Raw genomic sequence first — 15,329 nt, 5'->3', positions numbered from 1 at the left:
TATTTCTGGAGATCAAACAAAAAAAGTTCCAAAATGAAAATACTTAAGCATATTTAGTATAAATACTAGATTCTTTATTTAAATATTGTACATATTTTAAAACATATTTACAGAAATTAGACCTGCATTGTTACACAGTAGACATAAGTGTATCTTTCGTACACACAAACATCGCTTGCTGAAAGAGGACAAACATACCATACAGACTGCAGAAGCACCTTTGAGAACGGCTTTACAGAAAGAGACGGGCAGACTTCATTTACATCGATTGCTGAACAACATGACCAGGATGAAACAAGCTTGCAATGACAGGAAAGGCCTCTTGATTACAGGTCTAGCTATTTGTTAAGGCTGAAACTGTGCTCGCCCTCACACATGAAGTTCACAGCACCGTTAACTATCAGGCCACTGCTTCTTTCTGCATGTGGGATCCATGTTTCTGTCTAAATATAGGGCTTTAGTTGAAAATACAAGTTCAGAACCTTAATACAGCATTATTAAACCGTTCTAACAACAGGAGCAAATGTTAAATGGTGTTGCAGAAATCATGCATAAAGAACAGTGGAGACAGAAGGACAGATAAGATAATTGTCTTCATAAAGTATATGAGAAAACATGTTTTTACAGCAGGGCTCACAGAGCAGTCATGTTTAAATATGGCTTTCCTTCTTTGGTTTCAAAAACCTGTCTTGTACTTTGTTGCAACCAGTCGCGTATAACTTAAATATGATACACTTTATTTTCTGATAAAACCACTGTAAGCATAGAAAATATATTTCAATGTCCCTCTGAACATGTCCACCCACTCTTCTGGCCATCACACACAACTCAGAGCACAAGGAGTTTACAGTATTGCTGTTTTTGATGTTTGAAACAACAATCACGCACACAGAAAATGTGTCTTTGGTGCACCGACTTTTTTTTTCCACCATGAAGACAGTGTCCAAACCACCTGGGTGAGCTGTTAGACAAAGGGACGGACTATTACAAGCATTTTCATCATCTTTGATTAATGTAATGTGATGCAGCATGTGTTACAATCATGGTGATTGTGTTTACATAAATCATGTAGTACAGACATCTGCACTGGGAGCAGCAAACAATGTAAAGGGAGAGAAGGAACAAAAAACATCCACGCATGCACCCAACTCTTAAGATAGCAGGATCTTTTTATCATCCATCACACATACGATTCAAACTCTAACTTTAAAAACTAAATAACGTTAAAAAAATACATCTCTTCCTTTAAAATTCATGCCTGACCTATCATTGCAATTGTGAGCATTCCCAGATGCTAGCTTTAGCTTTGTGAGAAAATATTAACATTAAATACACCACGCACTCCAACAATAGCTTCTCACATGTACACCACATGCACGCATTAAACATCCTTCCTGTAGACACTGCAGCGATCAGTCTCACATTTTCTTGTTCATTTCAGTGAGTGGAAGTGTGGTATAGAAAAAGCTCACTCCAATTTTAACATCTATACAAGAAAATATATTTATGAATGCATGTGACCACCTTCCACAACTGTAACCAAATATGTTTGCTTTAACAACCAAAGCAAAGACAACAGAAAGGCCGGAACGTAGCCCTAAAAACACAAAAATATTTACAACTCATCAGGATGTGTGCATGACAGATCCCCCAGCAAAGTGACGATCAACCTTCATGTGTAAGCTCAGACAATTTAAGCTCTACCATCACATTCCCAAACCTAACTCTGATTTTCTTTCAACACCCCATTTCTCCAACATCAGCTTCCACAGCCCACCTATAAGCCCACATTTACAACAAGGAACAGATTGGAGCAACGAAGACAGATTGCTGGGTTCAGAGTCAACTACTCTCTGAAGGATCCACACCATGGCTTACTCCTCTTATTATTTCACTTTTACACAGAGAGGCTCCCAGGTTTTAAAGCCCTCAGTCAGACCAAACAGCCCCATCACAGAAAAGATGTTAAAACCAATGCAATGAGACTGAAAGGCATCCCTCGGAGCGCTGTTCTCCTCCCACATCATGATCAACATGAAAAAAGGTCCTAGCTGCCTGCTTCCTCTCAACCAACTGAGCACCGAAGCAAAACAGAGGAAGAAAATCCAAGAGGGTAGACGTCAGCCTTGTCTTGACGGGGCCTTCCCTGCCAGCCCACAGGATACAGTGCATTTTTTTTGAAGGGGGTGGTTTGTGGAGCGGGGATGGGAAGGTGAGGGCTGCAGGTGGAAGACTCAGGCAGGTGGGAAGGAAGGACCAGCCCCTAGAGAAGCACGCACACATACACACACACACTCTTGCACACATTTTTTTAGTCTGTGTATTCGGCCACAATGGACAGCAGCACCGTGATGTCGTCAGGTTTCCCTCCTGCAGAAAAGAAGACAAGAGTGTGACTAACTTTGCCAAAACTTGGCAGCAGGTCATGTAAAGTAGGTCTGGGCATTTTGCATTTGAAATTCAGTGGCAAAGCATGCTGGGACAATAAGATTTTCTTATTTATTTAGCTCCAACCCAGAAAAATAACCTGTTATTCTTCATACAGGTCCTTTAGCCCAAATCAACACTGTGTTTGCTAATACCCTTTGTCTCTTTGTGCCACTAACAAACCAACAGTTATATATTGTCTGTAATAGGGTTGTCAAAAGCTTTTATATCAAAATATACTGATGCTTTAGGACAATACAATAGAGGTGTCAAATTCAAGGCCAGTAGGGGCCAAATTTGGCTCATGGTATAGCTGTACCCAGCCCACAAGATCATATCATATTTTTTAAAATTACTGGCCCACCAGTATGAAGTTTGCAGATTTCCTCCAGTATAAAAATGTAAACTTTACCTTGATGATTCAAAATAGTCTTTTTAAGACATAATATATCGAAAAAGTAAAAATAATTAGATAAAAAGTCCTGTTTTCATTTAATATTTTCAATCTTGCATCTCACAATAACTTAAACATATGATTTTGACTTTATTTCATAATTTGACCTTTTAGATTCACAGTTTTACCATTTGAACTAATAAGTTTGACTTTTTATCACAGATTTTTAAGCCTTTAATTTTGTCATTTTGACTCTATTAAATAATTCAAAATAATTTCTCATCATGGCTAAGTTTTTTTCCCTCTCTAATTCATTACTGATGAAATGGGGTTGTTAGGTTTGTGGTTAAATGTTGGCACTGTTTGGCTTTCAGGTTAGACCTAATTTAGAATCCGGCCCCTGCTATGAGTGAGTTTGACACCCCTGCAATATAACATATTTTATTTTTAAAGTTGACAGTACTGACAAACTAAATCCTCAGACCACTTTTTTTCAAGGAATACACAATATAGTTTTTCAGATATCTGATATGCTGATATTTCCAAACTCATGTAAGCCCATACAAATACCAATATACACACCATTTTTAAACTGTTATTGTTAATAAAAATAAAAACAAAAGAATTTCTCTTGTGCAAAGAGAATCTGAGTCAAGCCAAGCTGAGAGAGGAGTGGGGAAGTAGACAGCCTGGTAGTTGTTTCAAGTTTCTGAGTTAATTCAAAATGTATATGGCTCACAGTGGGCCTCCTTGAGTAAGTGGCACCCTAGAAAACCACCTATACTAATGTTACAGTTGTACATTTTACCAATTTAAAGGGATAAGTGATATTAGATTTTTGCTGATATCCAAAATGCTGATATTTGCAAATCAATTTTAGCCAATAACGAAGTTTAAGAACGAACAAATTAGCACATTTTAGTCCATAAAACACAGTTTAAGTGTGAATGATGATGAATTAAGACTTCACCTGACATAGGTCTGTTGGTCCAGCCTAAAAATTCACTGATATATTTGATTTACAGCCAATATTTACAGATGACACAGGCAGATTTTTTTAGCCAACATGATGGTTGTAAATATCAGCAGAAATGTTCATATCTGCTAATACAGTTATTTTACTTTTTAAGCTTATATCTATCAATACTGATACCATGCCAATAGTATTGTGCTTTAGGTAAAAAATTCTACTAAAACTTGAGGAATTGCTGTTTAAATTACCAAGAGATTATAAAAATCTAGCTATGAAGAAAAAAAAACTATTGATGTGTGCCATCTTGACTTCTTCTTTTAAAACACCTTTTAAGCAGTTTAAAAGTGTCAATACAGCATTCAAAAATCCTTAATACATACCTCTTACATTCAGGCCATTGTCACAGGCAAACTGTGCAAAAGGGGACATATAGTTGGGATCATAGGCAAGGTCGTGAGCTTGCTTCGCAATACTCTGTGCAGTTTGCAGGATGCTGTCGTAGTTTGCAGTCTGAAATGAGCAAAACAGAAATAATTTTAAAAGAAAAGTGTATATTTTCTGCACACATGATTACTTTATAAAAATATACAGTTAGACTATAGCACAAATGAGCTCATATCCAGATGTGACACCTTTAGTTTTTGCAGCTCCTGCAGGATCATGTAGTCTGGCATGTTGTCAAAGAGGCCATCAGTCGCTGTCAGGATAATGTCACCAAGTTGTACGTCGAAGGAGGAGCTGTCTGCAGCTTCAGGACTGAAGGAAAAACACATGGGCACATCAGGATCAGTCACACGCAGGAGCACGCAGCGCCTGAGCTGCTGTCAACAGTTTCCATTATGGAATTTAGAAGGCCAACGGTCACTCTGCCAAGTGTTGAGGGTGGACGTGGCGTGGGCGTTAAATCTGACGGCTGACCAGGAAGCAACCTGCCCTCTGTGTCCTTGCCAGACGCAGAAAAGACCGGCTGTTTCTTTGGCACCATACCTCAAACTCATGTTTATTTCCTGGGAGCCTTTAACTCTAGACCTGCAGCTTCTCTAGAAGGTTTTATTTTTAGGGGGCATTAAAAAGCGTTTAATGTTTCTCTGAAGGGAGCATGTGGTGGTTTAGGGGCTAACTATTAAACTTTGCTTTGCACCAGACAAGATTCAATTCAAAACAGGACTTCCAGACGGCTTTGAATGGATTATAAAGGTTTATCTTGTTAATCAGGCTGCCATTGTGAGAATCACATTGTGACACCTATCAGGGTTGCCCGGCTGACCTGTATGCAGTGCATGCTGGTAAATTGTATGTCCTGTGTTTGAACTGTTGCATCATAGGGGAGTAATCCGTCACACATTTATGTGTGTAGGAAGGAGGATGACTTAAGTTTAATAGGCAATATTAATAAAGTTAAGTGCTTCCGGTTGTCCCACAGATTAGAATAACTCTATCATTACAGCTAGGAATTGGAGCTAGAGTTCTAAAGAACTCTTAACAGTCTATATAAGGCACATCTATATAGAGATTTACTTGCATAATAATGTTGTTAGATTTTTAAGTTCCACCTGGCCTTAAGACATGTTCAACTCTTTAGATGTGGTGAGTTTGAGTTAAGATATAGCTCTGGGGCTGTGTTAATTGCTTTAAAATATTTTGTTTAATGGCTAAATGCTTTCAGTAGTCTTTGCCCCCATTATCGGAAAAGATGTGATGAGACCTTTTTCATTACAGAAATGTTGAATCGATCAACCAAATCTGCAAACAAAAATATGAGCATCTTCTCTGTGGGCGACTTCTGAAGAGGTCAGGTAAAGGCAGCTCGGTGAAGATGTTGCCAAGTTTAGTCATAAGTGTGACACCAAAGCATGTTTTGTTTATTCTGCAAATACTGTCTTTAAAGTCTAAGTGAACCACCAGCTCAGAGCTAACTCTGCCACTTCAAGATTTCAAAATAATGCACAGAAAGTGAGCAGTTTGGTACTTTTTAAAGAGCCGGGTTTTCCAAATGATGCGGAAGTTACAGTGTCTCCCCTTGCCAGAAAGTGACACAGAGTCCTGCGGCACTGCTGCTGCAGAGCGATCTTTTGAGGTTTGAGAATTTTTCCCCTGAAGCAGGCTGTGGAGTAGTGGCGGACCGTGGTGGTCCTGAGCACTGCCTGTTTGGGCCGTTGGCTCCAGCATCGGTGTTACTAAAACCGGAGCTCTCAGAGCCGAAGCAGTGCAGGCTAAGGTAGGAGAGGATGGGAGTGGTCTCTGAATGGTAAGGTCAGTTAGGAGCAGTAACATTCTAAGCACCACCTTTTCAGGGAAGATTTTTCAAAGCAGATGTCCGTTTGAGCTAGCTAAGTCATAAAATGCAGATTTTTTTATCAGTTTGGTGCAAATGTTAGAAATTACACCATCACTGATGTGGTTTATCATAGTTCAGTCAAATACCTCAGTGTACAGCTGAAATAAAAATGTTAAAGTGCTCACTATCTCTGTATGTTCTAGTGCATGGTCAATAAACGTATCTGTTGAAGACTAGCTTTTGCACAAGTACTGCAAGTGAACACCTTTTTAAATGTTGCTTTTTACCTGAGACTAAGCAATAAGAAATACCGCAGATTTTATTCCAGTGTCATCACAATATTACTGGGGCTGCTTAGCAGAAAACAACACACATCATCAAAGAGATGGCTCTAAAGCAACTACTGTTTGATTTTTGTTCCTTGTAAACTTGAAATTTTTGGTTTATGAATTCAAAACTCACCATTTTTTAAATTCCACAAGTTTTGGTTTAATTTTTTGTCTATTTATCACTTAATAAGCCCTATAATTTGACTTTTTTTAATTGAAAATTAACATATAATTTCTACTTTTTTACCTTTAAGAGATGTCAGAATACACCTTTGTACTTTTAAAAGTCTATTTATTTTAAATTTTTCATTGTTTTGTGTTGTAAAGCTAACATGAAACCTCTTTTAGTGTGAGGAATGAAATAATTCCTTCTTATGCCAAGGAATACTGACCTGTCACTGAGCACTACCCCTTCAGCTCCCGGAGGAGCGATCGACAGCTGGAAGGGCGTATTAAAATAGTGCTGCTGCTCGTCTGAGCGATGAACCACCTCTCCTCCTCGAACCACCAGGAAGCCGGAGTCCCCGAGATTGCATGTGTGTAGTCGGTGACTCCGTCGATCCAGGACCACGATACAGGCTGTGCTGCTCCCTATGAACAGAGAAAATATCAAGTTAAGGGCATATGTAGAGGGGGAAACCAGAGAAATGACAAATAAAAAAAATGAAAAGGAGGTCAAGTTTAATTCCTGCTTCATTTCACCTTCTAAAGAATGTTGCTTAACCAGTACATCAGTGTGTGCACCTTCCACAAAAGGTGTGTGACATTATTATGCAAGTTTTCTGTGGCCTCGCAGAAGAAAAGCAAGTGAAAACAAACCCAGAGGTCACAGCCAGTGTTTGTCCCAGATCGTCAGTGCTGGCAGCTCTAAGTGCTATCAGTCTGAGTAACCTTCAGTGGTGAAGGTCAAATACAGACCTCATCACAGCATTCCAAAAAAAAGTAGGCCATTTGACAAACATCATGACAGGAGGGTGGAGGTTAGCATTTAGAAGCCGTGCTGGCTGCGTGTCAGGGATACCGAGACCCTGAAGATATGCGACCCTGGTCACATGTATGTCATGTGCACACTTTTAAAAAAACTTTTAAGCTTGTCTACAGTGGTGGCTAAAGATGGACTCTTGACCTTTCTGCAGTTTGGTATGAGGTTAAAATGTTCATCCAGCATGTTTAGTCTCACAAGGTCACAGAAGCTCAACTTTCAAGTGCCATAGCAAAACTCAGCCTTATTCAGTTAGTTAGTTACCTCACAGGCATTACATCACGAAGTGGGATGCAGGTCAAAGCCTAAATCAGTGGTTACTAACAGCCCACACACAAAATGATACACCAGGTGAAGCCAATGTTCAGGGCATGTTTAAAGGATTAAAATAGGACTATTGTCTTACTGAACTCCTCCATCCTTACATGCACCTTACTGCCATGTTTGACAACAATAAACTTGAGATTAAACAGAGACAGGTTACAGTAATAATTTATGTTGTGGATCCAGCTTAGCAAAGTCACTACTCGAGTCTGACTCATCCTGCAGCTATGTGTTTATTTCTCAGAGTATGGCTGTTCGCATGGGAAACATGACTCATTCCATAACTAAGTGCATGTGCAGCTCAGTGCTTCATCAGTGTCTGTACTCACCTAGCAGGGGAACTTTGTTTTGCAGAAGCTCGTAGTAGCCAGAGGTCAGAATACCGACTGGATTACTGGGAGTGAAGCGTCCCTCCTTCACCAGACGCTCACAGGTTCTCATTAAGGTGGCCGAGAACTGAGATGGGTCGACGCCATAGTCACGCCAACCACCAACGCCGTCCGCAACACCTGGTGGTTTAAACCGAAAACAGCTTTAAGATTGTTTTTTACATCTGCTAATGACATTTCCATACATGGTTATTACAAGTATTAAGCGATTATTGAGGTGCAATAATTGAGGAATGAACAGAGAATTAATAAGCATCTTTGCTATTGATTTATTCATCATTTCTAACACTTTTCAAGGCATAATGACAAACACTTTCAGGGTCCAGATTTGCACACAAGAAGTCTGATGTTAGCTATATCAAACCTGATATCTGTTTGAGTGAAAAATAGCTTTAAAAACACCTAATAAAATAACACGTCACCTATAACATGGTGCATATAAACAAATAATTAGAGATACAGTGCATACCTACTTATAATACCATTATCTGTGAGCTATACCTCTAAATATTTCTGCTGCTATATCTATCAGGACAAAGTTGCAGGTAACATTGTGTTTATTTTAGTCATTCTTTTTCAATAAATGAAACTTTGTTGAAGGTGACAATAAAGCATGCAATTAATAAAAAACAATGTACAAATTTTGACTCTTAATTAATCACAATTGATGGATTAATGCTGACCACTTTAATTTTTCTAGAGGCCATGTTGAATTTATATTTTATCTAGTTCTTTTAGAGTGTCTGTCAGAGGAAGAGCTGCTCTTGTTAAACCTGTTACCTATTAATTCTTCAACGCTGTTAATTATTGCACCAAAACTCCAAGTCATATTCCTTGTATGTGTAAATGCATTTGGCAATGCAACAAGATTTTGATTCTGAAAGAGGTCTTACGGTTTCATATGTCCATGTCAGTGTTGTCTAATACTCCCCTATCACTTCCATTTTTCAAACACACTAGTGCAGAGAAATTTCAGAAACAAAGTTTAATTTGTCAAACAGAGTGGTTTGACTTAATGGTTGACAATGTGGAAAGGAAATGATTAAAGCTACAGAATAATAAATCATCCAACTTAAGTCACAAATTTCTCAGGTGTGCAATTAACGTGTTATGAACAAGCATTAAGGGTTGATCAATTATTGAGGCCAGTATTTGATTGATTATCTGTACCAGGGCTTCATTTTAAAAATGGCTGAGAAAATTACTCAGTGAAAAAGTGTGCTACATTGTCTCTCCATCTTGTTCTGTTCTCACTCCAAAGTCTCCCTAATGTCCGCCTATAATACTCTCTGAGGGGCTAGACGCCATACAAACTGATTGGCACATTAGTTTTTAGTTATTACTTATGAAGCAGTCTAGTTTTTCTGAATGACAGGTTTACAACCTATGACATGCTGTAACAATAACATACTTACAGCTCAATTTAGCTGCAAATGCTTCTGAGTTGCAAATATCGGTTATTGGTCTCAACTACAGCTAATCACTATCAGTACCAGCCTAACAGATGTCAGTATCCAGTGTTAGTTTGTTCTGTCCAATCAGATAAATGCTGGCATCTGGTAGACCTAACTGCTTTATCAAGTAAGAGATTTTTACAAGACAGAGGAAGTCACCTGTGGTTATTTTCATGTTAAATATGAGAGAAAATGTTGGTATTGTATAGGGAGATGCAATAAAAGTCTGCCTATATCAGCTGCAAACACTGTCTGTATGAACGAATAACTTGAGTTTTTGGCTGGTCCAACAGAGAGTGGCAGACTTTCGGATTTTGGGGCCCGAGGCAAACCCAGGCAAGGGACCCTCTACATCTGCTGTTCTCACCTTATTTATGTAAGAAAGTCCACAGAAAAAACAATAAAACATATAAACAACACTTTAAAACACTAGAAAATTATGTATTATTAATCTTGTATAAACAAAATAATCTCTGTTAAAAATATCGACTTTCTTTTCAACGTATCTGTCATAAATTACCACAGTTTTGTAGCAGGATCCCTCACAGGCTACAAGAACCGTATGTATTGTGAGGCCATTGTAGAATAGATTTTTATAATTACAGGATTATTAAATGTTGGGCAAAAACCTAAGCCTATCATAATGTTTATTGGGTGCTCATGGGGCCCCTGGTAGTCTGGGGAACTTTACCATTGAAAGTGTGTTTTAATGACTGACTATTTGTTCATCCTAAAACTTTAAATTGTGCATTTCAAGGACTGAATTTTGTGATATGAACTACGTTGAAATATCGGTATCAGTTAAAATTAGTTTGTGAATATCAGCAAATTTGATAAAAGGAAAAAAACATGCTGCATACCTAATATTGTAATGTTACAGCAAAATAATAGATCAAAAGCATCATTATCAGCTAAAATGTTATTTGAAACTTAAGTAATGGCACTAATTTTCACTATGGGTGCATCTCTTCTCATGGATTTTATTTCTAAGGTAGAAAAACAGTAAATTACCCAGTTACATTTTCCATACTGGCCATTAAAACCAAGTAACAAAGACACAATATGGTTGAGATAATAGTGCAGCTCTACAGTATTAGCTCAGTCATTCAATGTTCATAAACGTCACTTTGTTAGAATATATGCACATTTCTTCAATGGCTGTCTTATGTATGCTTCACCTTAATCAATAGACAACAAAATATGCTTATGGAATAGTAAGTACTTTTCACTTGGCATTGTTGCCATGCTCTAACTTGCGTTTAATTTTCTCCACGAGAAAACTTCAACTGAGTTGAAGTTCCCTCTAATAGAAACTAAAATAAAAGAAATGAAGCGCAGAAGTCCCCTGAAATTAGCCGAACCTTATGTTAAATTCATTCGTGCAGACTTCTCTGCCTCCCTAATTCTAGTTGTCATGTGTGACAACACGTGAAGCTTTCGCAGATTTTGTTTCATTGACCTGTCTATTTTTACTTCATATCGTTAGTATAATCATTTAAGACCGCAAATTACAAAAAGGGAACGAAAGACAACGTCCCGATGTCAAGCCATACGATTATTCAGACAACCCTATTGTATCATGAGCAATGAGGAGGACAAAGCAATTATTACTCGCTAAGCTAACAGGCTACTGACGCTGTTAGCAACATGGCTGCCTCCATGCTCAACCATTCTGACCTTTGCAAGACATTGTAGTAACGAGTCTGAGACGTTGTAATAGCAGCTTTGTATGGTCCTCCCACCTACAAGCAATCGTATTTATATCTCAGTATGTGGTTTGGGTGATATTTAGCATTAGCGCCATGTATTGTTCAGTTGGAGCCCATCTAGGTGAAAGGTCGTTCGGCGTCTCACCTCAAATCTACCCGCTGCGGGTTCATAATCGCACTATAATCACAAAATGACACGGTTGCAGCTGAACTCAAAGTACTGACTGACCAAAGCTGTTTCCCTAGTTTAAGGGAATCAACCTGGGATAAAGTGATAGCAGCAGGGCGAGGAAAGTTGAGGCTCTGTTTAGATGGGGGTGGGGGTGTTGTGTTGTCATCTGAGGGGTCCCTGCACGTGCAGGCCAGCAAACTGAAGGTCATCTCAGCACATATATGTCCATTATACATGTATAAGACAGTTACAGTGTTTTATATTCCTGTGAGCTTACCCAAAACATCTGCTGCCCTGTGCCGCGCAATGAAGCAGGCATCATCTCCATAGCACATCCCTTTCTTCAGGATCCCCTTACGAAAGTCCTTACCGAAACCATAACTGGCGCTGATGAGGCTGTAGTCCCGACCGTCCGTCTGAGAGAGTCCACCCAGGACAGCCCTGGCTACCAGTCTGCCATAAGACAATACGGATAACATCCCCTTTCAAGGAGCTACCCCGTCTTGTTTAGAGCACACACGCTGTCCCCCACTTTCTCCCTCCGTACCCGGCCCCGGCCGCCTGCCTGTTAGGCTGCTTCTTCAGATCAAGCACCGGCTGTTTCTTTATCCGTCCATTCGTTCCCCACTGTCCCGTAGCCGTGAAATAATAACGAGGCTCAAGCAGTTGCTTACTCGCATAAAAAAGTCACTGTCCGCCCTGCCTGGTTGAAAAGCGGTTTAAGACTCAGGTGAGCATTTCACGAACGCAGTTCCTCCGCTGGGCTCTCTCCTCCCCGACATGTTTCCACTGTGCACCGGACAGAGCTGCGAGTACATACGGGCTCTTTACCGTTTACAATCGTGACGTCACGGCTGCAGTTCTCAGACCTGCCGCGAGCTCGGTGCGATGATTGAACTGCGCAGGCTTCGGTTGAATGTTCGTTTTGTATCACAGGACCGACCGGATATGACACTCAATTAATATCACGATGGTTTTTTCCTTATAAAACAATTGTTATTATTATTTTAACCTTAACGTTGATATGATTCTTCTAGCAAAATTCAGACAATACTAAAACCTTTTTGATACTTAGAATACAAAAATAGCAGTCCTAGACACTTCATTTTCATGGGCAGTTATAGTAATTTGGAGGTGTCAGGCATAAACCAGCATGCAGCCCTTCTCCATTTGTCTTATAATAAAACATAACTTAAAACAGGAAATTGACATTAAATGCTCAAACAGATATTACACCAAGAACTAGATTTTAAAAGTGTATTACACTGTTCATGTGTCCATCCGCTGGCTGTTTCTGTCATGTGCAGGATTGTACATGCATATATACTCATTTATGAGTAACATTGTCAAAATATTTCTTTACAATCTCAAAAAATTCAAAATACAAAAATAAGCTGAGACAACAACTTTGCAATTGATGTGCCTTTGCAAACCAGTCTTTGATTTAATTTTTTGTTGAAAAAAAAAAAAGACAAACAAAGATTTGGTGTCAGCCCTCTCTTTGTTATCTCATGGTTTCATCATCTTGTCATTCTGTTCTTTCTGCACTAGTATGTTAATTTGCCTCTCTTTCGCTGTCTTTTACCAGTTCCTTTTCTCTTGTTCCAGTACTGTCTGTCCTGCTGTAATGTCTGCAACTCATTCCACATATTCAGACCTATTAACTATTTATTAAACTAACCTATTAATTTGTCAAATAATTGGTCATAAAAATTACTTTATTGGTAATCCTTCCAAAATCTCTATCCCTTTTATTAGTTTTTAGTTTTGCCATGACCATGTTTCAGTACTTTTCTTCCCTGACTTCATGTACCACTCAGCCCTGGCCACCACAGCAACCTCAGACCAAGAAAAAGTACTGTTGATTACCGTTTCTAAAAGGGTTCAAGCAAACAATTCAATATCATTCACTGTGATTGGCACCCTCTAAAAACAGAGAAATTGAAACTGCTCAGTTTTTTTTTTTTTTTTGTTGAAACTGTTTAGGTCAAAGTAGTGGAAAAGTTTTTTTTAAGTAATCATTACTGGTAGATTTATGTTGGGTGAACTTTACTTTTAGTTAAACTGCACTGATAAAACCTTTACATTTAAAAATTCGGTTCACATACAACTCAAAATAAAATGTTTACGTACTTTTTTTGTATAACTACATGTTCTTCATCCACTGCGATGTCCCCTTCTTTCCATATACTTTAATCTTAACGCCACCCAATACAACCCAGTTAAAGGGACTGCATGGTGGTGATGGGTCGTTCATGAACGAGCCGGTTCAAAGAGTTGACTCTTTTATGTGAACAAGAAAAGCCAGATCCCGATTGAGAGCTGTTTAATATTATAACTATTACTCTTATTATTTTTATGTATGTTGCTTGTGTGTTATGTGATTGATTAGCAGGAATGATCTTTTATGCACACTTCCGCAGGCACATCTCACATTAGGGGCACAAGCTTGATGGTATAACATTAATGTGTTATATCAGGTGTGTCATACAGCCCAGCCAGTGAGCAGATCTCATATGATCCGCAAGGTGTTTTCAGCAGGCGGCAGTATATTTTACAAAATAATATCATATCAATATCATACTGTCATCGACTCAAAAAATTGAGCACAGTTGGACTTAAATACCAGCACAAATATCAATGTTGTCATGACACTGATAAAATTGGCAGATGAAACAAACATAGCTGGAACTCAAATGAAGAGCTCTTTGGGAGCCAAAAGAGCAAACCAAAAGATACATTTCTCAGCCCCAAGCAGCAATTTGTTAACCTGACACACCAGATGGATTTGTTTCAACAAGGAAACGGGCGCATCCATCTGCTTTGCAAGGTTAGCAATTTGTTGGCCTATGTTAAAGGTGTTTCACCATTTTGAATGAGCTACAGTCATCAGTGCAGCCATGTTTTTAAGTTAGCTTGTGATGGTGTAAAACATCACCTGTGCTAGCTGAGGCTGGTCTAGCTTCTAGTATGCTAATTTCTACTACATAATGAAATAATAAACTCTATGTTTTTAAAGACAATTGATCAAAAATATATCACAAGCTTGGTACACATTATGTGTCACCGCCAGTGTTGGGGGCGTTACTTTAAAAAAGTAATTAGTTATAGTTACTAGTTACTTCTCCCAAAAAGTTACCGAGTTAGTAACTGAATTACTCCACTATTAAAGTAACTAGTTACCAGGGAAAGTAACTATTGCCTTACTTTTTTTTTTTAGTTTAAGTATGTCTAAGAATTTAGTTTTTTTCAAAGCAGGTTTCACAGGCTAGTTGCACAGAGCAGGGGTTCTCAACACTGGGGTCGGGATCCCATTTGGGGTCACAAGACACTAAGAGGGGGTCTCCAGATGCCTTAAAAAACTATGAACATATTTTAAATGACACTGTTGCCACTTACATCAATTTTGTCAAATTTGAACCCATTTTCATCACTTTTTTCCCACCAATTTTAACATACTTTTGCAACTTAAAACCCTTTTTTTGTCAATTGTAAACCCTTTCCACCACTTTTTTTCCACCTATTTTTGCCACTTTAACGCAATTTCAGCTACTCTTCACTCCGGGACATAATGTAGCCTACACTTCACTTGTACGTTCTTGCCTTTTACCTCAAGAAGAATAAAGTAGCGTCTGTATTTCCACTTTGAAAACGCCAACTTTCTCTCCAGACTCGCCATTGCTGCAGTTCACATCTGATAGTTTGGGTGTGTGCGTGTTTGGTTCGTGTGTAAATTGAACACTGCTTCTGATTAGCTTACCATGAAGGCTTACTCTACCTTAGCCAATCATCCTCACCTATGCGCTTGGCTCGTCCCGCCCTCCTCCCTCACCAAAGAAAAATATAAACAGTTTGCAGCTTCTGTGGCTGAGAGCAAAGTCGGATGACAAGAGCTTTA

The 15,329-nt window shown here is 38.8% G+C and overlaps 1 protein-coding gene across 1 annotated transcript; it reads right to left on the bottom strand.

Moving 5' to 3' along the window:
* Window positions 1–52: 52 nt before the first annotated feature.
* Window positions 53–12,246, bottom strand: LOC121525123 (protein phosphatase PTC7 homolog). The gene is made up of 6 exons (XM_041810937.1): window positions 11,709–12,246; window positions 8,037–8,216; window positions 6,794–6,992; window positions 4,427–4,550; window positions 4,175–4,304; window positions 53–2,370 (listed from the first exon to the last, which is right to left on the bottom strand). Exons 1-6 carry the CDS (start codon window positions 11,908–11,910, stop codon window positions 2,312–2,314), a joined length of 894 nt encoding a protein of 297 aa, XP_041666871.1. The 5' UTR covers window positions 11,911–12,246; the 3' UTR covers window positions 53–2,311.
* Window positions 12,247–15,329: the final 3,083 nt, after the last annotated feature.

Source organism: Cheilinus undulatus, linkage group 17 (assembly GCF_018320785.1).
Source record: "Cheilinus undulatus linkage group 17, ASM1832078v1, whole genome shotgun sequence".
In the NCBI taxonomy this organism is placed as follows: Eukaryota; Metazoa; Chordata; class Actinopteri; order Labriformes; family Labridae; genus Cheilinus; species Cheilinus undulatus.
Note: the sequence above shows the minus strand (reverse complement) of the source record. Positions and strands in the feature narration are given on the sequence as shown.

Excerpts from the sequence above, each read along its gene's own strand:
- LOC121525123 (XM_041810937.1), bottom strand. The coding sequence starts at position 11,910 with ATGTTATCCGTATTGTCTTATGGCAGACTGGTAGCCAGGGCTGTCCTG. Across the intron at positions 8,217-11,708 it reads CAGGGCAGCAGATGTTTTGG|GTGTTGCGGACGGCGTTGGT; the intron begins GTAAGCTCACAG and ends TTAAACCACCAG. Across the intron at positions 2,371-4,174 it reads CAATGGCCTGAATGTAAGAG|GAGGGAAACCTGACGACATC; the intron begins GTATGTATTAAG and ends TCTTTTCTGCAG.